Raw genomic sequence first — 26,431 nt, forward strand, 5'->3', positions numbered from 1 at the left:
AAAGGAACAAATACTCAAACTAGAGAAACAAGCAGGTAAAATAGGTCTTAAATTTCCTTTGAAAATGCTAAAATCATGCAAACAACAAACACTCAAATAAATACCTAAAATTCTACATCTACATCCATACTCCGCAAGCCACCTGATGGTGTGTGGCAGAGGGTACCCTGAGTACCTCTATGGGTTCTCCCTTCTATTCCAGTCTCGTATTGTTCGTGGAAAGAAGGATTGTCGGTATGCTTCTGTGTGGGCTCTAATCTCTCAAAATAGTAAAAGAATTTAAATACCTGGGGGAATGGATTAGTTGGAATGTAACAGAAAGCACGGTAATTGAATCCAGGAAAAACAGACTTGAATTAGCCTTCCAACTTTTAAGAAATCCCTTTTATAAAGATCCAGAATTAAGCTTTGCAAAACGGTAATCAAGCCAGAAGCAGTATGTAGCAGAAACCCCAACCACAAATAGCATAGGCCACATAGAACAATTAGAAATAAAAGAAAAATATTATACACCAAGAATGAGACAATAGAAAAAAATTGGAAAACCCTCAGATACTATACAACAACGAGACTAAATATTTGTGGACATCTCCTCAGAATGGACTCTCATAGATGAGGTAAATGAATCTTTTATTTCTTCTACAAAGCTAAGAAAATTAAAAATTACAGAAAAATCATTATTCAATAGAACAGCTCAGGTAAGTACTATAGAACAAAATACAAGGTTCCAAGACAAATTTAAAATAAAATCGAAACCCACCATCTTAGAAGAGGAGGTACAAAGGTCAGAGATAATGAAGAAATACTGAGCTCACAGGGAGGAACAACAAACAAAGAAATGATTGATTCACCATGCTCCAAAGAGGGTGAAACTAAGAAGAAGAAGAAATCCATACAGTATACGAGAACAGAATTATAGCATTTGTAGATTTGAAGAAAGCTTTTTACTATGTTGACTGGAATACTCTTTTTAAAATGCTATAGATAGCAGGGATAAAATACAGGAAGTGTCAAGTTATCTGGAGGTTGCACACAAACCAGACTGCAGTTGTAGCTGTTGAAAGAAGTTAAAGGAAAGCAATGGTTGAGAAGGGAATGGGAGAAGTTGTAGCCTAACCCCAAATTTTATTCAGTCTGTACATTGCATGAGCAGCAAAGGACACAAAGGAGGCATTTGGAAAGGGAATTACAGTTCAGGGCGAAGAAATTAAAATTTTGAGGTTTTTTGATGACATCATAATTCTGTTAGCAGCAGCAAACTACTTTGAAGAACATATTGAATGGTGTGGACACTGTCTTGAAAAGTGTTTATAAGATGAACATCAATAAAAGTAAAACAAGGGTAATGGATGTAGCTGAATCAAATCAAATGATGCTGAACGAATCAGATTGAAAAATGGGACACTAAAAGCAGTAGATGAGCATTGTTAATTAAGTAGAAAAATTTCTGAAAAACAGAATATTTTAACATTCAGTATAATTTAAAACATTGGAAACTCTTTTTGCAAAGGTATTTGTCTGGAGTGTGCCATTGTGCAGAATTCAAAAATGGATGATAAAAGTTCAGACAAGAAGAGAATGTGGTGCTAAAGAACACTGTTGAGGATGTAATACGTACATCAGATAACTAATGAGGAGGTACTGAAATGAATGAGGGAGAAAAAGAATTTTATGGCAAAACTTGACTAAAAGATGGGATCGGTTGATGGGATACATCCTCATGCATGAAGTTTGGTGATTGAGGGAAGTGTGAGGGGCTAAAGTTGTAGAGGGGACCAATGTTTGACTACAGTAAGGAAGCTCAAATTGATGTGGCTGCAGTAGATGTGCACAGATGAGCAGGGCTACACAGGACAGACGGGCATGGAGAGTTGCATTAAATCAGTCTTTCTGAATGAAGGCAACAACAGAAAAATGGGATAAAAAACCATAAATTACATAATATTAGCATTTGATGTATATGACAAAACTACATTATTTTCTTGCAAGATTCAACAACTAATTGACTCTCATAATCACTTTCTGTAAAACTATTGGCCAACATATATTCAGCATAACGAACACCTGCGAGTACAGCTGTTTAGAGCATTAACTGTACAGCACAAATTTTCTTCATGTGTGTAGTCAGGGAACTGACATTTTGGAAACATATTTAACAGAATTTGCTTTTAGGACCTGGTCCTTTAACTTCCTTCCTTTAACTTCCTATCTTTCTCCCATCCGCATACACTATCTGATCAAAAGGATCCCTACACTCCTTTGTGATGTGGAATTCGCTACTAAATGTCATGAGAGTCAGACCCACCATACAAAAGCAATGGGGAGTAATGTGTTGCTGGTAGAAAGGCACTGAGAGCAGAATGGCTTGGTCAGGAGACCTCAGTGACTTTGAACATGGACTAGTCATCGGCTCTCACCTGAGTAACAGATCCATCAGGGACATTTCAGCCATTAAAAAGCTTCTCAAGTCAACTGTTGGTGATGTGACTGAAGTGGAAACACAAAGGAACAACTACAGCTAAACTGAGGCCCAGTAGATATCATCTACTGATGAATAAGGACCATTGAGCATTGTGGTAGGAGGTTGTGAAACATCACACAAAATCAGTGGAAGGAATCATTTGTAAATTCCAAAGTGCTACCAGGAGTCCATGTAGTACAATGACTGTGTGTAGGGAGTAATAAAGAATGAGGTACAACGATTGAGTAGCTACTCCTAAGCCACATGGCTGCCATCACTACCAAGCATTGCTTGAGGTGGTGTAAAGAGTGACACCAATGCTCAGTGGATGGCTGAAAACAAATGATTCTGAGTGATGAATTCCGCTATACCCTGTGGCAATCCGAGGAAGGTTTGCCAATTGCATGGAGAACATTACCGGCCCTCTTGTGTAGTGCAATGCGATAGTACTGATGTTGTTGACAATACAATATAAATTTACTGAAAGCTGACATTTGTAACCTTTTGAGGATGTTCACAAATGATATAGTTGTTTGCATGGAGCTGACAGGGATAGAAACTTGCATGAGATGTAGGGAGACTTGTGTGTAATCAGTGCCAGGTGCCGAGATGGGCAGCTGAGCATCACCCTAAATAAATGTCATGCAATGTGCATAAATACATGAAAGGGTCTGATATTGCTTGCCTGTACAATCAATAATCTATCACTGGAATCAGTCACAATTTCAAGAGTCTCGAAGTTTCCGTCCAATATGATTTAAAGCAGAACTAAATAAATTTAATCATGATAAAGCCAGATGCTTGACTCAAATTTATTGGAAGATTCTTGTTGTTGTGGTCTTCATTCTGAATACTGATTTGATACAGCTCTCTACAATAATCTATCCTGTGGAGACCTCTTCATCTTTGCATTACTACTGCAATCTACATCGATTTGAACCTGTTTACTGGATTTTTGCCTCAATATTCCTCTGTACTTTTAATGTGCCTTACTTCACTACATTACTAAATTGATGAGTTCTTGATGCATCAGGATTTGGCCTGTTGACTGATACCCTCTTTTAGTCAATTTGTACCATTAGTTTCTTTTTTCCCTAATTTGATTCAATACCTGATCTTCAGTGTTCTTCTGCACCACAACATTTCGAAAGCTTCTATTCTCTTGTCATGTGAACTGCTTGTTGTTCATGTTTCTTTCTTTACAAGGTTACACTCCAGACAAATAATCAGAAAAGCCTCCCTAACACTCAAATTTGTATTGGACTTTTAATGAATTACTCTTTTTCAGAAAGGATTTCCTTGTTCTTGCCAGCCTTCATTTTTTATCCTCTCTATTTTGATCACCATCAGTTAATAAATAAAAAAACTCATCTCCTGCTTTTGAGGTCTCATTTTCAAATCTATTTCTCTCTACTTTACTCAATTTAGTTCAAGTACATCCCATTATGCTTAATTCACATATGAAAGAGGTTGCTTAATTTAGAACACATGTTTGATCAATTTTTGAGTTTTTTCATCAGTGTGGGACTCTTGCTGAACTGGGTTAAAGCAATAGAGAGAAAAGTGATCGAAAGAAGAGCTGCATGATTTGTCACAGGTTTCTTTAGCCAGAATGAGTGTGTCATGGAATTGCTCAGTGAACTGCTGTGGTAAACATTACAAGACATTATGCATAGCAGGGAGCCTTACTCTAAACAGTGAGCCCATATTCCAGAATGAGTGAAGGAACATGCTAGTTTCTCCAACATTTATCTCATCTAATGACCACAGTGCTCAACTTCCAGAAATCTGGGCTCATACAGATGGGTGCCCACAGTATTTATTTCCACAACTTGCAAATGTTATAGGAGGGCCCCACGTGTTGCGATGTTGTTTCAAGTATGCTGCAGACATTTTGCTGTGAAGCCCTTACACATTCTCTAAACAACCACAATCCCTCCCCATGTGACTTCCGTACTTTTGGAGCCCTGAAGAAAGACATTTGTGGCCATTGATTTGCTTCAGATGAAGCAGTACATACCTCGGTACAATCTTGGTTTCATAGCAACCACAAAAATTTTTCTGTGAGAGCACTGACCTTCTTGTCTCACAATGGGATAAGTGTATTAACATTTATGGCAATTACTATTAAAATAATAAACAGTTTACTCACTTTTTTCCTTCTGTCTCATTTTCATGCAACTGTCCCTTATATATGGCAAATTTCATATTGTCTCTCGGTAAGCCCCGTAATTTTATGTGCTTTTCCAAATTTCAACAGTCCTTTATTTAGATAAAACAATGTTGAGTAAGTGAATAAGAAAAATATTTTTCAAATCCTTTATAGCTGGAAATCAGCATATCTTGTGAATTCCCTTCAATCTGTCAGATTAATATGTCAGATCCAAAATTGAGATTGATTGTTACTAAGTTTAAAGTGTGACATGACTCAGCTAAAAGGGACATTTGATCCTAATGGTACTGTCACAGATCATTGATGCTGAACAGGAGAACAGTTTGCTGCACTGAAAGCCTCTATAGCTACAAAAGAACAACATTGAGATAACTCCCTAAATAATTGTAGAATCTGGAACATATAGAACACAAGAATACTGTGGCTTAATAAAATACGTTATAACTTATTGAACATTAATTTTAGATTGTATCTTTGTTAACAATCTTTTAGGCATCTCTGGTATTCAGACATACTCTTCATATCTGAGGAAGCATGAACAACTGAGGAAAGCAGCCAAGAACAATTCCTCTATTTTGACAGCTGTCACCTGTTCCATGTCAAAATATCCTTCTTTTATAGCCTTGACATTTGTGAGCATTGCATCCCACTTTTGCTTGGTAGCAATGAAGCAGAATGCCACAAAGTTAAAAAAAGCTGTTACAGAAAAAAATAAATTTTCTGTAGCTTTTTTGACAAGGTGTTGTGGAATAGATTAGTGACATGTTTTGTAAGAATTAAAGCTTAATGCAGAACTGTAACATAAAAACCACAAAGTCATAAATAGAGGCATTTCAAAAATTTCATAATATGTGTCTCTTGGTAGAAAGAGAGAAAATGAATGAGGAAAGATATAAATTATGTGACATGAAAATTGGTGAACAAGGAAAAGTAAATACTAACAACAAATAGTATTGTACAGGACATTATTGGTCCTCTTCCATCTTTTTTTTTTACAATAAGATCTGGGAAAATTCAATTGAAAAATGGTATGAAAGTTACTTGTATTTTATGGTATTATGAGCAGATATTTTACAGTTAACTAAAAACTGTACCCAGTCAGAGAGTAATATTACATTATGGTAAAAGATTGACAACAGGTTGCTACAAGAAAGGAAACAAAACGAAATTTCTTGGAACATTTTATGAGAAAAGAATCTATAGTAAATTGTATATAGAAGGGATAGTGAGCAGACAAGAGGTCAAAGAAAGAAGACTGGGAGGGGGCAAATGATTTATTCATTCATTCATCATGTTCCATAGATCCCACCAATGAAGAGGAACATCAGGGATATGGAACATCAACAAAAGACAAGCAAATCTCAGAAACAGAGACCTGTTTACAAGACAGTGCTACTTGCCATGCTGCTTTACAATGAACGTTGCTACTCACCATGTAACTAACAGGAATTTTCAGATGTTAAATATTGAGCATATATATGTATAAGATGTATCAACTAAGGTATTTTCTTAATTTTATTTTGAATTGATAGGGATTCCCAACTGGATAATTTATGTTTAGGTAGGACCTTGCTTTGGCCTTAGAAACTTGAAATTTTGAGAAAACATTTATTATGTATGGCAGGCAATACTTTCTTGGGGAAGGAGAGAGGAAATTGATAGTTATTTTTGCATATCCTCTCTTTTGCTGTTGGTAGATTAGCAACTTTCTAACTACCATTTCACCACAGTAGGGATTTAATTAATGAAAGGAGAAAATACAAAAATGAAGCAGGTAGAACATAATACAGATGTGTAAAAACTGTGATCAGCAGGAAGAGCAAAATGGCTAAACAGGAATGGATAGAGGACAAATGCAAGACTGTGGAAGCATGTATAATTAGGGGAAAGATAGCTAAAGCTTATATGAAGAATAAAGAGACCTTCAGAGGAAAGAGAAGCAACTGTATGAATATGAAGAGCCCAGACAGCAAGCAAGTACTCAGAAAAGGAGGAAAGCAGAAAACTTGGAAGAAGAGTTTCTACATAAGGGCATGAAACTTTATACAGTATTGTAGCAAGAGAAGAGAAAGTAGAAGAAGATCAGATGGGGGATATGATACTGCGAGAAGAATCTGATTAAGTGCTACAGACCTAAGTAGGAACAAGCCCCCTGGCATAGACCAACATTTGTGCAAAATTATTGAGATCTTTGTCAGAGGCAGCCATGACAAACCTGTTTTGCCTGCAACATATTCCAGGTGTCCTGGAAAGAACGATCAATATTCCGGAACATGAGAGGGACGGCCATTCAAAGCAAAACAGTCTAGTAAACATGGGCTCTAAAACGCATACCTGAAGAGCTCTGAGCACTTGTTTGTCTTTGTTAATGTGAAACACATCTCTCCTATTGAGCAAGTACTCATATCCCTGAATCTTGGACTACCCTGTAAGAGATAGGAAAAATACCATATGACTTCAGGAAGAATATAATAATTTCAAAGATGGCAGATGCTGACATGTGTGACTACTACCAAACCTCCAGTTTAATAAGTTATGGTTTAAATACTGACAAGAGTTATTTACAGAAGAATGGAAATCTTGTAGAATCTGGCCTCAGGGAAGATCAGTTTGAGTCCAGACAAATGTAGGAACACGCGAGGCAATACTGATCCTAGCACTTCACTTGGAACACAGATCAAGGAAAGGCAAACCATTGGTTATACCATTTGTAGACTTAGACGATGCTTTTGGCAATGTTGACTGGAACACACTCTTTGTAGCTCGGAGAGTAGCAGAAATAAAATACAGGGAAGAGAAAGTTATATGTGGCTCATACAGAAACCGGACAACAGATATAAGATTTTTTTAAATTAAAACACTCTTGAACACAAAAATATTTCTTTCAGGTCACTGTTTTTCCAATTATGTTTACAAAAATTAACTGTTATAAGTGTCGAAGGACTTAAGAGGAAAACAGTACTTGAGAAGAGAGTGAGACATGATTGTAGCTTATCCCCAGTGTTATTCTATCTGTACATTGGGCAAGCAGTAAAGGAAACAAAAGAAATATTTAGACAAGAAATTAAAGCTCAGAGAGAAGAAATAAAAATTTTGAAGTTTGCTGATGACATTATAATTCTATCAGAGACAGCAAAGAGCTTGGAAGATCTGTTGACTGGAATGAACATTGCCTTTAAAAGAAGTTATGAGCATCAACAAAATCAAAATGAGAGTAATGAAATGTAGTCGAAGTAAATCAAGCAGTGCTGAGAGATTAGATTAGGACATGAGACACTAGGATGGCCAAAATGGAGAGGATGTAAAATGCTGACTGGCTATAGCAAGGAAAGAATTTTTGAAAAAGAGTAATTTGACAACATGGAACATAAACTTAAGTGTTAAGAAGTCTTTTTGAAAAAAAAAAAAAAAAAAAAAAAAAAAAAAAAAAAAAAAAAAAAAAAAAAAGTGCTGAAAATTGGTTGAGTAGGTCAGTTAACTAATGAGGAAACACTGAATCAAACTGGAGAGAAAAGAAATGTATGACATTACTTGCAGGTATTTTTCTAGATCTATGAAAAGCCTTTGACGTCCTGGACCATAACATTCTGCTTGAAAAATTAGAAAGACAAGGAGTAAAAGGTGTAGCACATAGCTGGTTGTGTTCATACCTGAAAAACCGCAAGCAGTAAGTATCACTTCAGTATGAATTCAACAAAATGAATAAAACAAGAAACAACTCCTTTCTTTCTAGCAAATTACCAATAAAATATGGCATACCACAGGGCTCAATCTTAGGTCCACTACTCTTGTTGATTTATTCGGATGACTTAGTTGAATATATGAGTCTCACAAAAACTATCCTGTTTGCTGATGACACCAGCATATTGCTCACTGCATCCAGTCCAGAAACTTTACAGTCCACAGCAGAAAGTTCTATGAAAAGACTTTCTGAGTGGTTCACAAAAAACAAACTCATTGTAAGTACTGAAAAAACTGTGTGTGTTGATTTTTATTTAATTCCTCCAGCTAATCAAATGTCTATTCAAGCACAATTAAAAAATGATCCCCTAGAAAATGTAAGTGTCACAAATTTTTTGGGTCTATGGGTTCAGCAAGACTTAAAGTGGGACACACACATAAATAACTTGTCTAGAAAACTATCATCTGTGTGCTATGGCCTAAGAATTTTAAGCAAAACAACAGTATTGCAGGCATGCTATGCACAGTTCCACTCACTAGTCAGATATGGGACCATTTTCTGGGGATACTCAACTCACAGTGCAAAGGTTTTTAGAATGCATAAAAGAGCTCTAAGAGTAATTTGTGGCCTTAAAAAAATGGAGTCCAATAAATCCCATTTTACTGAGCTTGGTGTTCTAAATGTTCCAAGTTTATTCATTTATGAAACTATCTTGTTCACTAGGGACTACCTCCTGAAAACAGGAACAGAAAACTGCTACAGAATAAAAATGTACACAACTATAGTACCCGAGGGAAATCAAATACACATCAAAAATATCACAGAACAACCACCTAACAGAGGAGCATAATTAACATTGATGTAATAGTACACAATAAGATAACAGAGGAAATAAAAAATGCTACTCATCCAATATTTAAAGCTAAACTTAAGGCATTTCTAATAAAGCACAGTTTCTATTCTGTCAGAGAATTTCTGAATACATAACAAAATTAATTGTAATAGGTACATATTTTTAATTTGCCTACTATTTTGCTAATACTATGTATAATTGTAACTTATCTTTGACCTGTCCAATATCAATTGTACAATTTGTGCTGTACGATAAAACTGGACCAATAAAAAATCAAATCAAATCAAAAAAGTCTGAGGCATCAAGGAAATGCCTGTTTGGTACTGGAAGGAAGTATAGGGGGGGGGGGGGGGGTGTAAAAATTGTACGAAAAGATGAAGAGATGAATACGGTAAGCTGATTCAAATGGGTGTAGATTGCAATAGTCATTCAGTGATGAAGAGGATTGCACACAGGATAGACTGTTATTGAGAGCTGCAGCAAACCAGTCTTTGGATTAAAGACCACAACAAACAACAACAGGGACTGAATTTCAAAAATTTCTTTCTTATCAGGTGTCTGTGTCACACAAAGAATGTTTCCTCTGAATGTCATGTTTCTAGAAGCAATATACCAATGGTTTAATCTTTCCATTGATTCAACAAAAAAAATTGATCCTTTGTTTCATCTTTGTAAGGTCCGATTTTGAAAAATCATTTCATAGTGAGTGACTAAGGCCATCATCACACAAAGATTGTTCATTCAAAATTTCATACACCTTGAGCCAATACTTTAGGCTTCATGTTGCTGTGCCAGTAATCATCACTCGGTTGTATCTTTTATGTGTTTACTAGCCTTCTTCTCATGGCTTTACGCACATGCATTTGATACATATGATGTTGTTGTTTATCGACTAATAAAGTCATCAGAAGATCAAAATAAACTGCAAAATGATTTAGAAAAAATATCTGAATGGTGTTAAAAGTGGCAGTTGACCATTAATAACGAAAAGTGTGAGGTCATCCACATGAGTGCTAAAAGGAACTCGTTAAACTTGTTACACGATAAATCAGTCTAATCTAAAAGCCATAAATTCAACTAAATACCTAGGTATTACAATTACGAATAACTTAAATTGGAAGGAACACACAGAAAATGTTGTGGGGAAGGCTAACCAAAGACTACATTTTATTGGCAGGACACTTAGAAAATGTAACAGACCTACTAAGGAGACTGCCTACACTACGCTTGTCCATCCTCTTTTAGAATACTGCCGTGCGGTGTGGGATCCTTACCAGAGAGGACTGACAGAGTACATCGAAAAAGTTCAAAGAAAGGTAGCATGTTTTGTATTATCGCAAAATATGGGAGAGAGTGTCACAGAAATGATACAGGATTTGGGCTGGATACCATCAAAAGAAAGGTGTTTTTCGTTGTGACGGAATCTTCTCACAAAATTCTAATCACCAACTTTCTCCTTCAAATGCGAAAATATTTTGTTGACACCGACCTACATAGGGAGGAACAATTACCGTGATAAAATAAGGGAAATCAGAGCTTGTACTATACGAGATTGGAATAATAGAGAATTGTGAAAGTGGTTCGATGAACCCTCTGCTAGGCACTTAAATGGGATTTGCGGAGTATCCATGTAGATGTAGATAGATGTAGACATGTGAATTGAACAATGGAAAATCCAGGATGGAAAGTAACAGTATTATGGAAAGGGAAGTTGCCACTCACCATATAGTGGAGATGCTGAGTCGCAGATAGGCACAACAAAAAGACTGTCACAATAGGCTATAAGCTTTCAGCCAACAAGGCCTTTGTCGAAAACAGATTCTCTCTCTCTCTCTCTCTCTCTCTCTCTCTCTCTCTCTCTCTCACACACACACACACACACACACACACACACACACACACACACACACACACACAACTCACGAATAAATGACTGCAGCTTCTGGCAGCTGAATCCACACTGTTGTCTTTTTTCAACAAAGGCCTTGTTGGCTGAATGCTTGTATTGTGACAGTCTTTTTGTTGTGCCTATCTGAAACTCAGCATCTCCATTATATGGTGAGTGGCAACTTTCCCTTTCATGATATTGTGACACATACATAGAACACACCTCCTCCTCCCCCACTCTGTGTCCACCACTTCTTCTCCTCACTTATCTATCTATCTCCACCTCCTCACTCTGTCTGTCTCTTTATCTTCTCCTCCCCCTCTCTTTGTCCATTTTCTCCACCACCACCTCTTCTTCCTCCCTCCCTCTGACCATCCCCTCCTGCTGCTGTCTCTCCTTAGCCACGTGTGCCAGCACACATATCCCCTGCAATACAGTTCACTAAGGCACACTGATACTACTCCCACAACATGCTTGTCATGCACAGCAGGCTACATATCAGGGGCTTGAAAATCATTTATTTGCCCCTGACATACAGGCTGCCATGCAAAGCAGGTCGATGAAATAGGCCAATACAGCACCACAACATGCCTGTCATTTAGGACAGCTCATCTATTGGTGCCTGGTAAACCATTTTTTGCTCCTGGCACATAGGCTGCCCTGCAGAGCTAGTTGATTTGGCATGCTGATACTGTTCCTGTCTGTTCTGCAGGACAGCCCATATTCCAGGGGCTGAAAGAAACACGTTTTTGCCCTGTCTCTGCTCCTATTGGGGCTAGGAGGTTATAAACCCTACAGTGCTAATACTCACGAGGCCTGCTGTTTTTGTGCCAAATTTGGTTGAAATCAATCAAGGCATTTGGGAGGAGATGCTGAACATACGCACATACACTCTGCTTTATATAGGTAACCTTTATAAGACCTTTGCAGCAGAATATATAACAATCCTCTGAACTCTAAACAAGGAGCCAAGTGTATGAAAATTATTTTTGTATCTTGTATTGCAATTGTGGCAGTCATAGTCTTGCTCAAACTGTTTTCTATCATCAGCATAAAATACCAGTCAGAAGTAAATGTTCTGGGAAGTGAGAATTGGAGTTCCAAACTCCATAAGAAGGTTGCTGCAAGATGTTTCATTTCTACTTTACACAATATTCTTACTGCATGTTACTGCTGAATTTTTTTTATTTTTATTTTATTTTATTTTATTTTTATTTTTTTGTGCATTCATTGCCGAAGGAGATAATTCAGTAAGATAGTGTGGAGTGTAAAATAAATCAACAGACTTGGCTTTAGGTCAACACAGTGCAAGATACCTCTAAGAGAAAAACATGTTGAGCTGAACTTCTTGATTAGTCTGCCTGTCTTTTGGCTCAGTTTTAATTTGCTAAGCTGTTGGATCCCAAGAAAGTTTGCACACCATGTTTTATTTAGTATATGGCCACTCATGTGTACTTCTGATGCTAGCAGATAATTTTTGCTTTTCTGAAATTGAGTATGTCTTTGTGAGATTAAGATAAAACTGTTATCTATGAACTACTTGTAGCCCTGTTCAGCTGCCAGCTGATTTGTGTCTGGTAAAGTTTAATTTGGGCCCTTGATTAGTGTGCTTCCATCATTAACAAACATTACAGTTTTTGAACCACTCTTCAACCTCATTGGAAGATTATTAATGTAAGTTAAGAATGAGAATGCATCTATTACTGACCCTTGTGGAACACCAGACGATATGTTGTCCCATTCTGTCTATGAGACCACCTGCTTATTGTTATGATGGTAAGAATCCTTCCATCTAAGATGGATGCCATTAATCGCTTAACAGTCTAGTTTGAAAAGTAGAATTTTGTGAACCACACAATCAAAGGAATATACACATTGGATAATTTTTCTTGTTTTACCTAGTCAGGACTTCATTTGCGAAGTACTGTGTAACATTCACTGTAGTTAATACTTTAAAAAGGAAAACTGAGCTCCATTTAACAATTTGAGCTCACAAAAAATGAGCCTGACTCATTCCACAACCCTGAAGTTTATCATTTTAATTTTTCTTTTTCTTTGTTAACAACAATTTTTATTTTTATTTTTGACAAGTCTCCTACAGAAAAAAAGAATGGTTTGTGAATGTATGCTGTCACAGGATTCACAGTAGTTCACTGTAAGACAGTTTTGCTCACTTATCACCTATTAGCACTTTCAGCTTTTCTGTGTCTGTGGTTTTTTGGGTTTCTCTGTGTGCACTTGTAGCTGGATTGAGTGGAAGATACATAACATCATGTTATCTCCTGGGGGGTCTTTGGTATCACAGCCAGAGTGTGTTATCTGCACTCCCTGATGCAGCAGCTGTTTATAGCGGCTTGTGTACATAGGCTCCTGTCCACAGGGCTCCCTGCCAGGCAGCTGAAGAGAGCGCGTCTTCCTGTGTGTGGCAGTGACACTGGGACCTGCACTGGCATTAGTGGCCCACAATGTCGGACGGCACCAAACTGCTCAAGCAGGCTGCCATGCAGATAGCTGCAGGTGGCTCTGCAGGTAAGCACACTTGTCTGCAAATCATCTTTTCAGATGTTGATGCTCTTCTGTTTTTCTGTGCTTGCTGATAAAAACTGGAGAGATATTTTGCCTTTTGCAAAATACTATTTGTTTTACTTTTTTCAAACATGTTTCAGCACTTTTTGTGCTACCTTCAGAAGAATTTTGTGGTTCTGTATGAAAATTATTATGATATGGTAATATTTGAATTTCAGCTTAAAGTTATTTCTATACATATAAATAGGTGATAATTATGTGTCAAATTTTGCGTTGGTTTATGTATGTAGTTAATGAGACATGTCACCTATCTGATACATAAAATGTTGCATGTGTATATAATGTCCTAAATGAATACACATTACTTTGCAATAAAGCACTATTTGCCACAATGAAGGCTTTATAAATAACCCCCCACACCCACATATACACACAATAAAAATCCTTCATGACAATAACAGTTTGAAATTCACATCCCATCCTTCAAATAAACACAAAACAAAACAAATGAGAGCAAACAGCTGCAATAACATGTTATATAATGGTTGAAACTTGGTGTTTTTGTCACAAAAAAAATAAAAATGTATGTAAAGTTGTCATAACTCCTGTTACAAAGGTGCCTTAACACATCAAAAATAACACGAAACAAGGGTAGTAATCAAAAATCATATTTAAGATGGTAAATAACATGATTTTTTGTCTGAAATGGGTCAGAAATAGAAAAAGAGAAACAGTTTTTGTTTACTTGGAGAATTGCATGGTAGACACTGTGCTGTCTTCCAATATATTTATTCATAATTGGTTTCAATCATTGATCATCTTCACTGTGGAAGAACATTGTGACAGATTCACATGTCATACATGCTATTTAATCAGAAAAGATGCCGTAGCTGACATGCAAAAATCAGAAAAAGATACTTCTTGCCGCAATGGCAACAAAGATAATAATTCAGTCAAAAGGGCTAGGAGAGTGTTTCTGCTGGAAAGAGCAGATAAGCAGTTGTTAGTGTCTCACTTAGACAATCAACTGCAATCATTTAGTTCCAGAATGATGGACATAGAGGATTTATGGGCAAAGTTTAAACATATTATAAATCATGCCCTGGACACGTGTGTGCCTACTAAGTGGATTAAGGATGGAAAAGACCCATCTTGGTTTAATAATGAAATTCAGAAAATGCTGAGGGAGCAAAGGCTGTTGAACTCTCCATTCAAAATAGGATACACAAATCATGACAGGCAAAGATTAGCAGAGACTTGTGTGTCTGTGAAAAAAATCTAGGGATGAGGCATACAATAGCTACCATTGTCATATCTTGGCTAAAGATATGACGGAGAACCCCACAAATTCTGGACCTGTGTCAAATTGCTAAATGGGTCTAAGGCTTCCATTCTGTCTTTCATTGACCAGTCTGGCTTGACAGTGGGAGATAGCAAAAGAAAGGCCAAAGTTATAAATTCCAAGTTTAAAAAATCATTCAAGCAGGAGGATTGTACAAATGTACTGTCATTGCTCCTCACAAGTGCGAGGTTTGAGCAGTACTCTGGTTTCTCCACGCAAGGAAGTTACCGTGGAGATTCGTCAGCAATTGACTGAAATGTATGATGAAGAATGCGTGTCTGTTCAGCACGTCCGCAAATGGTGCAGGGCTTTTGCTGAGGGTCGCACAGAAGTTCACGATAACGATCGGAGTGGAAGACCGCTCGTTTCGGATGCGATTATCCAGAAGATCAACAGTGAGCTGGTCAAAGATTGGAGGGTCACTGTCCATGAAATTGTTGAACACATTTCTGAAGCTTCCCACAGCACAATTGAAAGAACTTTAACAGAAATGTTGGGTTATCACAAGGTGTGTGCTTGCTGGGTCCCCCCGATGCTGACTGGTGGACATAAGGAGCAACACTTTGACTGTGCTCGCAAGTTTCTTCAACAATGTGAGGGGGGAGGCAACAAGGAGAAGTTGTTGGACTCTATCATCACGAGATATGAAACATGGGCATTTCATTACATCCCTGAAACAAAACAACAATTTTGTCAGTGGCATCACTCCGGTTCACCACCATCAAAGAAATTCAAATAAACGAGACGGCAGGGAAGGTTTTGGCAACTGTGTTTTGTGATCGGAGGGGGGTACTTCACATCTGCCTGTGAGAGTGGCAGCTGTCATCAAGGCTAAGGGTGGCCCAACACCATATTGAATTCCAGCATTACCGATGGAGGGTTCCACAAACTTGTAAGTCATTTTCAGCCAGGTGCCTGGATACCTTTGATCACATAGAGTGCATAAATGATCTGGCAGACAGGATGGACAGCAATCCATGATTGTTCACTGATGATGCTGTGGCGTACAGCACTGATGATGCTGTAGTATACAGGAAGGTGTTGAAGATAAGTGACTGTAAGCTGATACAAGCGGACCTAGAGAAAATTTCTAGTTCATGTGATGAATGGCAGCTGGCTTTTAATGTAGAAACATGTAAGTTAATGCAGATGAATAGCAAAAACAAACTATTGACGTTTGGATGCAGCATTAGCAGTGGCCTGCTTGACACAGTAACATCATTTAAAAAACTGAGAGTGGCATTGCAAAGCAATATGAAATGGAATGAGGTTGTTCTGGTAGGGAATGGTCAACTTTGGTTTACAGGGAGAATTTCAGGAAAGTGTAGTTCATCTGTAAAGGAGACCACATGTCGGATGCTAGTGTGACCTATTCTTGAATGCTACTTGAGTGTTTGGGATCCGCGCCAGGTCAGATTGAAAGAAGACATCAAAGCATTTCAGAGGCAAACCGCTAGATTTGTTACCTGCAGATTCGATCAGCATGTAAGCATTACAGATATGCTTCAGGAGCTCAAGTGGGAATCCCTGGAGGGAAAAAGACATTCATTTTGAAGAACACTGCTGAGAAAGTTCAGACAACTTGAAGCTGACTGCAGAATGATATTACTGCCGCAACATACATTTCATGTACAGTCCATGAAGGTAAGACACGAGAAATTAGGAGTCATACAGAGGCATATAGACAGTTGTTTTTTGCTCTGTCTGTCTCCGAATGGAATAGAAAGTTTCATTTAAATAGTGTGTATGACATGAGAAGTTGTCACAATAATTTTCCACTGTGAAGATGATCAGTAATTGAAACCAGTTGTGAATAAATATATTATAATACAGGACAGTGTTTACCATGCATTTCTCCAAGTATATCGATGCTGTTGACAGTGGCCTGAAATTTTTTTTTAAGTTTTTGTTTGTTTGCAGATGATGGGCTGTCAAAATGTGTGTTACTTGTAAAGCTATCTGCATAAAAATGATTGTTTGGTACCACATATGCTATTTGTAAAATTCTATAAATATTTGTTCTACAAACTAGTGTTTGTGATCTAATTTTTGCTGTAGCATAAATGTTCTGTATTTTGTGTGTCAGTCAGGTGATATGTGTCATTCCCTATATATGTAAACCAATGTAAAATTGGACACCTATTTATAACTTCTTTATATGTATTTAAATAGATTTAAGCTGAAATTGTAATATTAGTATATTATAATAATTGTCAGATGGAGCAATAAAAAAGTCCACCTTATATATACCACAGAAAGTGCTGATGTGTTTTGGAAAAATAAAACAATGTCTTGCATGAGTGGAGTATCTGTCTGTTTTGTCTGCAACCCACTTGCCACAGGTTATGGAAAGTGCAAAACCACCAGTCTGATGCACTGGAGAGCTGCAGTTCACCAGTTTTATTTTTTTGTCACCTACTTGGGTTGTTGACATTGCCATGTCAATGGACTTCTTGTTCATAGTTATAAACAAATTATATCTTTTTCACATAAAAATATGAGCTTTGACTGTGTTCATTCTTTGACACATACTTTAAACGCATTACAAGTTTTCATCTCTTTGCAGATAAACGGCTGTGTACAAAGGGATAGTCATAAAGTTTTAATTATTGTATAAAAAAATAAAGCTACGTAAGTAACAATGTGGGAAGAGTTAGATTGCTTCTTACCATAAAGATAACACACTAAGTTGCAGACAGATACACTTAAATGGCACTTACACATAAGCTTTTGGCTACAGCCTTCATCAGAAAAAGAGACACATACACCATTCATTCATACAACCGAGCACATCTCACGCACACATGACCGCCAGCTCCAGCAGCTTGGATACAAGCTGCCAGAGTTGGGGCTCGTGTGTGTGAAGTATGCTTGCTTGTGTAAATGAATGGTGTGTGTTTCTCTTTTTCGGATGAAGACTGTGGCCAAGAGCTTATGTGTAAGTGCCATATAACTGTGCCTGTTTGCAACTTAGCATGTTATCTTTGTGGTAAGTAGCAATCAGTCTTTCCCTACATTGTTTGAAGTTACATAATTAATTTTTTTTGTTTGCTGTTACATGTCTGCAGTCCTAGTACACACTGAAATCCCTGTTCCACAGTAGAATAGCACAAGGTGACTAAATCAGTATGGTACAGTCTATTGATAAAGTGGAGTATAGTGTGGTAATTTATTTTCCATGTTTGATGGAAAATAATGTTGTAACAATCTGTGCTGAGTTGGTGCAAGTTTAGGCTACAGTGCAACATCATATACTGCAATAGTTAGGTGGCACACACTTCCACTGTGGTCAAACAAGTCTGAATCATAAATAGCAGAGCGGCAGACCATCTCTCCGTGAAGAACAGGAAATCGCAAGAGGAGTGGAAGCCCCAGTGCACAAAGACCAGCGTATCACAATTGAGGCAGTAGGGGAAAAAGTATAAGTCAGTCACATATCAGTTTTAAACATCTTGCACAGTATTCTGATCCTGACTGCTGAGTTCTGCCACTGTTCCATTCCATTCAGTAAGCCAGCTGAACTGAGGCAGCAGCAAGACGAACTGAGGCAACAGCAGAAATGTTCAGCTATGTCATGCCAATCCAGATGACTTGTTTAGCCAGATAATAATCACAGATTAGTGACAGTTGGATCACTATCACTGCAAGGCAAAGCAAGCAATGGGAAAATGTCAATTCACCACCACCGAAAGAAGCGAAGACCTGACCAGACCGTCATTGGGAGAGGTGATGCTGAGGATTTTCTGGGACTGTTTTGGCCATTGGTAATGGATTATATATGAGATGCTTTTAATAGTTTCCACAATGAAATTCTGTCTCGAGATCGGGCAGAAAGCCAAAAGAGATTCTGGTTGTATGTAAAGTAGGCCAGCAGCAGCACACAACCAATACCTTCACTGCGCAATAACACTGGTGATCTTACTGATGACCATGCCACTACAACAGAATTATTTAATGCAGTTTTATGGAATTCCTTAACCAAAGAAGACAAAGTAAATATTTCAGAATTTCAATCAAGAACAACTGCCAGCATGAGTAACTTAGAAGAAGATATCCTCGGTGTAACAATGCAACTTAAATCACTTTATAAAGGTGAAGCCTCGGTTCAGATTCTACACCAGTCAGGTTCCTGTCAGAGAATACTGATACAATAACTCCATACTTGGCAATCATGTACAACTGGTCACTCATTGAAATATTCATACCTAAAGTTGCATAAGTGACAGCAATATCCAAGAAAGGATATAGAAGTAATCCATAGAATTACAGACAGGTGTCACTGACAGATTTGCAGTAGGATTTTGAAAAATATACTGTGTTAGAACATTATGAATTACCCCAAAGAAAACAATTTATTGACAAACACTCAACATGGGTTCAGAAAATAGTTTTCTTACAAAACACAACTAGCTCTTTATTTTCATAAAGTAATGAGCGCTATCAACTGGGAATGTCAGACTGATTCCATGTTTTTTAGGTTTCCAGAAGGTTTTTGAAGCAGTTCCTCACAAGCACCTTCTAATCAAATTGTAAGCATATGGGGTATTGTCACAGTTGTTTAACTGGATTCATGATTTCCTCTCAGAAAGGGCACAGTTCATAGCAGTTGATGGAAAGTCATCAAGTAAAACATTTGGTGTTTCCCAAGGAAGTGTTATAGGCCCTCTGCTGTTCCTGATCTACATAAATGATTTAGGAGTCAATCTGAGCAGCCCTCTCAGATTGTTTGCAGATGATGCTGTTATTTACAGTCTAGTAAAGTCATCTGGCTGTCAGTACCAATTGAAAAGTGATTAAGACAAGTATCTGTATGGTTAGAGAAGTGGCAATTGACTCTATATAATGAAAAGTGTGAAGTCATCCACACAAATACTAACAGGGATCCACTAAATATTTGTTATACATTAAATCACACAAATCTAAATGCTGTAAATTTGGCTAAATATTTAGAGATTACAATTACAAATAACTTAAATTGGAAAGATCACATAGACAATGTTGTGAGGAAAGCAAACCAAAGCACTTTATTAGCAGAACACTTAGAAAAAGCAACAGGTCTACTAAAGACTCTGCTTACACTATGCTTGTCCACTGTCTGCTGGATTATTGCTGTTCAGTGTGGGATCTGCATCAGATAGAATTGATGAAGGATGTCAAAAAATTTCAAAGAAGGGCAGCTTTGTTTTCTATTATCATGAAACAGGGGAGGGAGTGCCACAGTTATGATACATGAATTGGGGTGGAAATCATTAAAATGAAGGCTTTTTCATTGTGGTAGTAGCTTCTCATGAAATATCAATCACCAACTTTCTCCTAAGAGTGTGAAAATATTTAGTTGGCATCCATGTACAAGGGGAAAAATGATCGCCATAATAAAATAAGTGAAATCAGAGCTCACACTAAAAGATTTAATTGTTGGTTTTTCTTGTGTGCTATTTGAGATTGGAGCGGTATAGAAATAGCTTGAAGGTGGTTTGATGAACTCTCTATCAGGCACTTAATCATGTAAATGTTGGTTGTATGGTGATTTTTGACGTTGAACATTTCATGAACAGCCAAATATACAGACTTCTACAACCAAGATATGTGCCAAATCATCCTTCACTGTGAAAAATGAGTCACTTTGAAGAGTGAGTATGTAGAGAAGGGCTAATAGCATTGTTAAGTTCATGGGCATTGCTGATTATTTTTAAAGGTTATATTTAAAACTTTAATACTATCCCTCATAGCAAGAGTTGAAAATCTGTGGCCAGCTGGGACTCAAAACCAGATTTCCTGCTTTCAGTTAGCAGGCGTATCTAAGTACACCTCAAGACCTGACCCAAACTTTCATCATCACTCAAGTTTCTGCATGTGATTTCTGAACATTACTACCCGAGGTTGTCTCATGGGTATGTGGGAATATCATCGCTGTGGAAAGGATTCGATGGAGGACCCCACTAACCCACCCACAAGGTGTTGTTTCTTGTTTTGTATAATATATGTATTGATTCAGCTTTAGTGTACAGTGCAGGTTGCATGAGCACTGTTGGATAGGTCAAAATTATATAACTTGATATACAGTATAAAGAAAAAAGGAAAATATATGAACATTTTAAAATTCTAAGTTTAGTTATTGATATACATTTAAAGAAAATTACTGATTTTGTATATTTAAAAATTCTTGCGTAGAATGAAAATTGCTTTATTAGAAATGCCTTTAGACTGCTTTTTAAATACTGGCTGTGGATCATTTTTATTGCATCTTTTTATGAATGTGGTGTTGTACAGCTTTAATGAATACTAAGAACTGTGCTATGTAATAAACAGCTGCATCAGTATATTTTAGAAGAGAGAATCAATTTCGGTAAAGGATCGGATCATATCAGGTCCGCTGTACCAAAGAAGAATAAGAATGTGGTTTCAGCTGCCTCAGACTGCAGTCATGTGTGTGAGTTGCATTTGTGTGTGTGTGTGTGTGTGTGTGTGTGTGTGTGCGCGCGTGCGCACACGCGTGTGTTTTTTTGTCTATTTTTGATGAAGGCCTTAGTGACCAAAAGCTTTGTTTGTGACAGTCTTTTTGTTGTGCCTATCTGCGACTCAGCATCTCTGCTATACGATGCGTAGCAACTATCCTGTTCATAATATTGTTACATTCCATCCTGGATTTTCCATTGTTTGAAAGAAGAATAAAAACACATGTAACAAAGTGTGTAACATTAAAGTATGCAGCTGTTATGTAAAAAGATGTTAAATGCGCAACATTTTATATCACCATAAAGAACTGCTTACAGAAACATGTTAGTTTTGCATTTCCATAATTGGAATAACAGTTATCAGATGTACACCATTACATCATTGATAGTGGCTGTATGTATGTAATGTATGACTGTGGAGATACTCTGTTCATTGAATGAGATTACCACACACAAACATCTATGAGGTTAAATGGACACATATGTTATGTATACTACAAATGATGGAACAACATACACCTGATAGCTGTTATCCCAGTCACAGAAATGCATAGCTAAGATGTTATAATAACTACTTTTTTATAGTGATATAGGATGTGATGCATTTAATGTCTTTTCATATAACAACTGCATACTTTAATGTCACTCATTTTGTTACATGTGTTTTTGTTTGTCTTTGGTACAGAGGAACTGATGATGGTCTGATCCTAGACTGCAATTGATCATCTCTGGTAAAATATGCTGATACAGTGGTGTATTGCATGATGCAGTTCTTAATATTTTCATTGCCTCTGATGTGTTTTTGTGTAATATGACACTACAGTGGATTACACTTTTCTTTTAGGGCAACGTTCTAGAGGAAATTTTGAGGATATTTGACTGTCCTCTGATACTACAATTGTGTACATCCTCATCCTGCATTAGTTTACCAGTTCAAACAAGATAGTTTCTGGTGAATAATGTTACTTTATGGAACATCTATTTCTTCAAACACCTTAAAATGACGTCTACAGTATTCTGTTTTCTAAAGCTGACAATTATGATCACTACTCTTTCTTGCAGTCTAAATATGTTTTTGCTCTGAGAAGCATTTCCTCAGAAAATGATTCCATAGTGAAGCAATGAAGTGAATTGCAGATAGTATGTCTGCACCACTGTTTATTGGTGTCACTTTTAAAATCCACTGACTGTAGCACAGTGTCAAGAGTTTCTTTGACAGGTTACTAACATGTATTTCCCATTTCAGTTGCTGTTGAAACTGTAGACTGCTCACTGAAAACAGGAAATTGAGGTTCCAGTGCTGACCTAGAACAAATTTTCAATTTCCATGTTATACTCCAAAGAGTTTTGAGATTGGATAAGTAAAAAATAGAAGAAAGTTAAGATGGTGATTTTAATGCTTCAGTTGCTCTACATAGTCTCCCCCCTTTTGAAGGAAGGAAGGAGGGAGGGAAGATTAGAGTTTTACATTCCATCAACAGCGAGGCCACTGGAGATGGAGCACAAGCTCGGATTATGAAAGTATGTGGAAGGAAATCAACTGTGCCTTTTTCAAAGGAACCCTCCCAGCATTTGCTTGGGGTGATTTAGGGAAATCATGGAAAACCTAAATCTGTGTGATCAGATGAGGATTTGAAAAGTTATCCTCCCTCCTCTGTCTGAGTACAGTGTACAGAACATTCATAGAACCACATGAAACTATCAGAAAAGTCCTTCTTTTGGATGTTGTTCAACTTGCGAATCATGTTCACATCTTCTTCAGGCTTGACAAACCATCAGGGACTAGTCTTGCACTTTGTTGTATTTTGATAGTTTCATATCAATAACTGCTTCTCATTAACTGTGATGAGTTTTTTTCCAGTAAAAAAGTGCCAGCATTTTTCATTTCAACCAAGTTGCTGCAAAAGGCATCTACATTTTGTTGTTCTTGTTCTGGAGGTAAGGTGTGCACAACAAAAATTGCACACACTTTCGTCTTCTTCAAAACATTCTGGAGAATGTCTTAAACTCTTGATTTAGAGGTGCTCACTTCATTGCTACATTGTGATATGTGCCACAACAATATTGACACACTACGGCTGCACATCCACAACTTAGCACTATTTGATCACAACAGACTTGTTGAATGCACAGCCGTTATTTACAGTTTTATTATTTCAAGCTGCCACCATAGTGACTGCATCACCTTTACTTGTATGCCAAGAATACAATGGTCTCCAAACTGTTTCGACAGACCGTGTGTTTGTTACATAGTTTTAACTTGTCACATACTGTGAATACAGCTTATACTCAGCATGAAGTAAAGTAAACTCATCCCAGTACCAATACTGAGGCTGTGAAGAAGCCAAGTATATCCATCCTTCTGGGGGTGCCAGTCCTACAGCAGTAAAAGAGAGGGTGTGGAGAAATAAGAAGGAATGGAAGGCAGCCAATAAAAATTTGTGATATGTGCTCAGATGGCTTAAAGAGTTGCACACTTGCCATAGAAGTTTCAGTTCCAGTTTGGCACATAGTTTTAACTGTGCATGTTTAATAATAATGTTGTTTATGAGGCTCTGTACTGCTTGGTATTCCTTTGTTATGGTGCATCATTATTTTTCCTCCCCCCCCCCCCCCCCCCCTGCCCCCAACTCTACATCTACATACGTACTCTGCAAACCACTATCAAGGTTCACTATTTACTTTCCAGTTCCGTGACTGTAGAAGTCGTATGGTTATGAGGTGAAGAGCTTCTCAAGCCATATTTGGTGCACATTTTCATGGGGAAAGGAAGGTCCTTGAAGGTTGTTGGATAGAGCGTGGAAAAGGTGAAAATCCTAGGGCACCAGGTGGGTGTGGAATGACTTCCAACCCAACTCCTGTTTAATGTCAGTCTAGCAGTATGTGGGTGGGTGTTATTGTGGAGTAGCATCACTTCACACAGTCTCCCTTGTCATCATTCTTGGATCATTTCTGCAAGATGTCCCACTTGTTGACAATAAATGGCAGCAGTGATGGTCACACCTCGGGAAAGCAATTAACAGTACACCACACATGTTATGCATCTGCTCCACCAGATGCATAACATTATCTTTCGTGGATGCGCACAGGTCTTTGTAAGGGGAGTTTCAGCTTTGTTTGGACTCAACCGTTCCTTTCTTTTCCTTATGTTAGTATAAAGACACCATTTCTGATCACCAGTAATGATACAGGATAGGAATGGTTGGTGTTGTTAAGAAGCCAATTGATGATGAACAAGCAGAGATCCACATATGGCCAAGTGCTGACTTTTGTGATTTTGCCTTGGAGCATGCGATATCCGTACACTTGATTTCTGAATCTACCCCACTGCATACAAATGTTGCACTTTGGTGGAATGATCACAATTCATTACATTTGACAGTTCTCAAATACACTTATACAGATCATTGTGGATTAATGTGGAAAAACAATCTTCATCAAACCTTGAAGGTATTTCTGAATGTGGAGAGCCACTAATGTCAAAACAATCCTCCTTAAACTGAGAAAACCATTTTCTTGCTGTACTCCTCCCATTGGCTTTATCCCCAAACACAGCACAAATGTTTCTTGCAGCCTCTGCTGCTGCCATCCCTCCATTGAACTGACACAGAAGAGTGTCAGAAATGTTCCTATTTCTCCACTTGGCACTCCACTTTCTAGTGTCCACAGATTCACTCACTATCTGCTAATGACAAAATGACAGTATGTAAACTAAAATAGCAATGGTGAACTACAAACAAAAAATGACAATCGATAAATAAACCATATCAACCAGAATACCTGCATGCTAAACAAAAATTGCTACAAACTTATGCACCAACTTAATATGTTTTTTTTTTTTTTTTTTTTTTTTTTTTCATTTTGTGAAGTGCATAATTTTACATTTCTGTATATTTAAAGCAATTTTCGCAACACTTTGAAATCTTATCAAGATTGGACTGAATATTTCTGTAGTTTTTGACAGAAAATGCATCATTACAGATAATGGCATCATCTTCAAAACAGAGTGAAATTGTTGGTAATATTTTCTTTTATGTCACTAATATACAACATAAACAGCAAAGGTCTGTGTACACTTCCCTGGGGCATACTTGAAGTTACTTTTACATTTGCTAACACCTCTCCATCCGGGATAACATGCTTCATCCTTCCTACCAAAAGGTTCTCAGTCAAGTCATAAACTTTGCTCAGTCTTCTTTCTATACAATCATACTTTTGACAATAGGCGCACGTGTGAAGCTGAATCAAATGTGAAAAGCAAAAGAAGTCAAGAAATAGTCTCTCCTTTTAATTTAAAAGGGGTATGTGCGTAGTTTTTAGCTAGTCACCTTAGGTGTTAATCCTGTTGCCAAAGTTATATGCAGTTAGCACAATTAAATGTCATTCTTTGTATACTCATGAAAATGCTATGAACAGGATTTGTGGAAGTATGCATCATGCACCCTTTGGACCTGGTGAAGACGCGATTCCAACTGCAGGGAACGCGCCATGCGGCACCTTCCCTGGCTGGCAGCGTACAGCACTACCACTACACAGGTATCCTCGACTGTATGCGGACAATGTACCGCCATGAGGGTTTTTTCTCCTTCTGGAAAGGCGTCATACCACCCATACTTGTCGAGACACCAAAGAGGGCAGTGAAGGTGAGTTTGGTGCTCGAAATCTAAAGTTATTACTGATCTGAACTTTTTTATTGAATAAGAGATAGAGAATCATTTTTATGTCATTGCAAGCTTATGTTACCATTGGGGGAAAAGGGGGGGGGATGATTTCTCCCTTCCCTCCCCCACTACTTATTTCAGCACCTAACAACAATCTTCTGTGCATCATGTTTTTATTTCTGAAGCTATATCATTTAACTCTTGAATTTTACAGTGTGGCCTGCTGTTACCAAAAAATGTTCAAATGTATGTGAAATGTTATGGGACTTAACTGCTAAGGTCATCAGTCCCTAAGCTTACACACACACACCCATGCCCAAGGGAGGACTCGAACCTCCGCCGGCATCAGCGGCACAGTCCATGACTGTAGCACCTTAGACCGCGCGGCTA

The 26,431-nt window shown here is 37.6% G+C and overlaps 1 protein-coding gene across 2 annotated transcripts in view; it reads left to right on the plus strand.

Annotated features, from left to right (window-relative positions):
• The window catches only part of LOC124717090 (mitochondrial 2-oxodicarboxylate carrier-like), a 72,439-nt gene that overhangs the window by 12,107 nt on the left and 33,901 nt on the right, over nucleotides 1-26,431 (plus strand). For both annotated transcript variants that reach the window (XM_047243793.1, XM_047243794.1), the window contains exons 2-3: nucleotides 13,438-13,586; nucleotides 25,797-26,023. In XM_047243793.1, the coding sequence (XP_047099749.1) occupies nucleotides 13,523-13,586; nucleotides 25,797-26,023 (291 nt within the window). In that variant the 5' untranslated portion in view covers nucleotides 13,438-13,522. The remainder of the gene's footprint in view (nucleotides 1-13,437; nucleotides 13,587-25,796; nucleotides 26,024-26,431) is intronic.

The sequence above is a fragment of the Schistocerca piceifrons genome, chromosome 9, assembly GCF_021461385.2.
Source record: "Schistocerca piceifrons isolate TAMUIC-IGC-003096 chromosome 9, iqSchPice1.1, whole genome shotgun sequence".
In the NCBI taxonomy this organism is placed as follows: Eukaryota; Metazoa; Arthropoda; class Insecta; order Orthoptera; family Acrididae; genus Schistocerca; species Schistocerca piceifrons.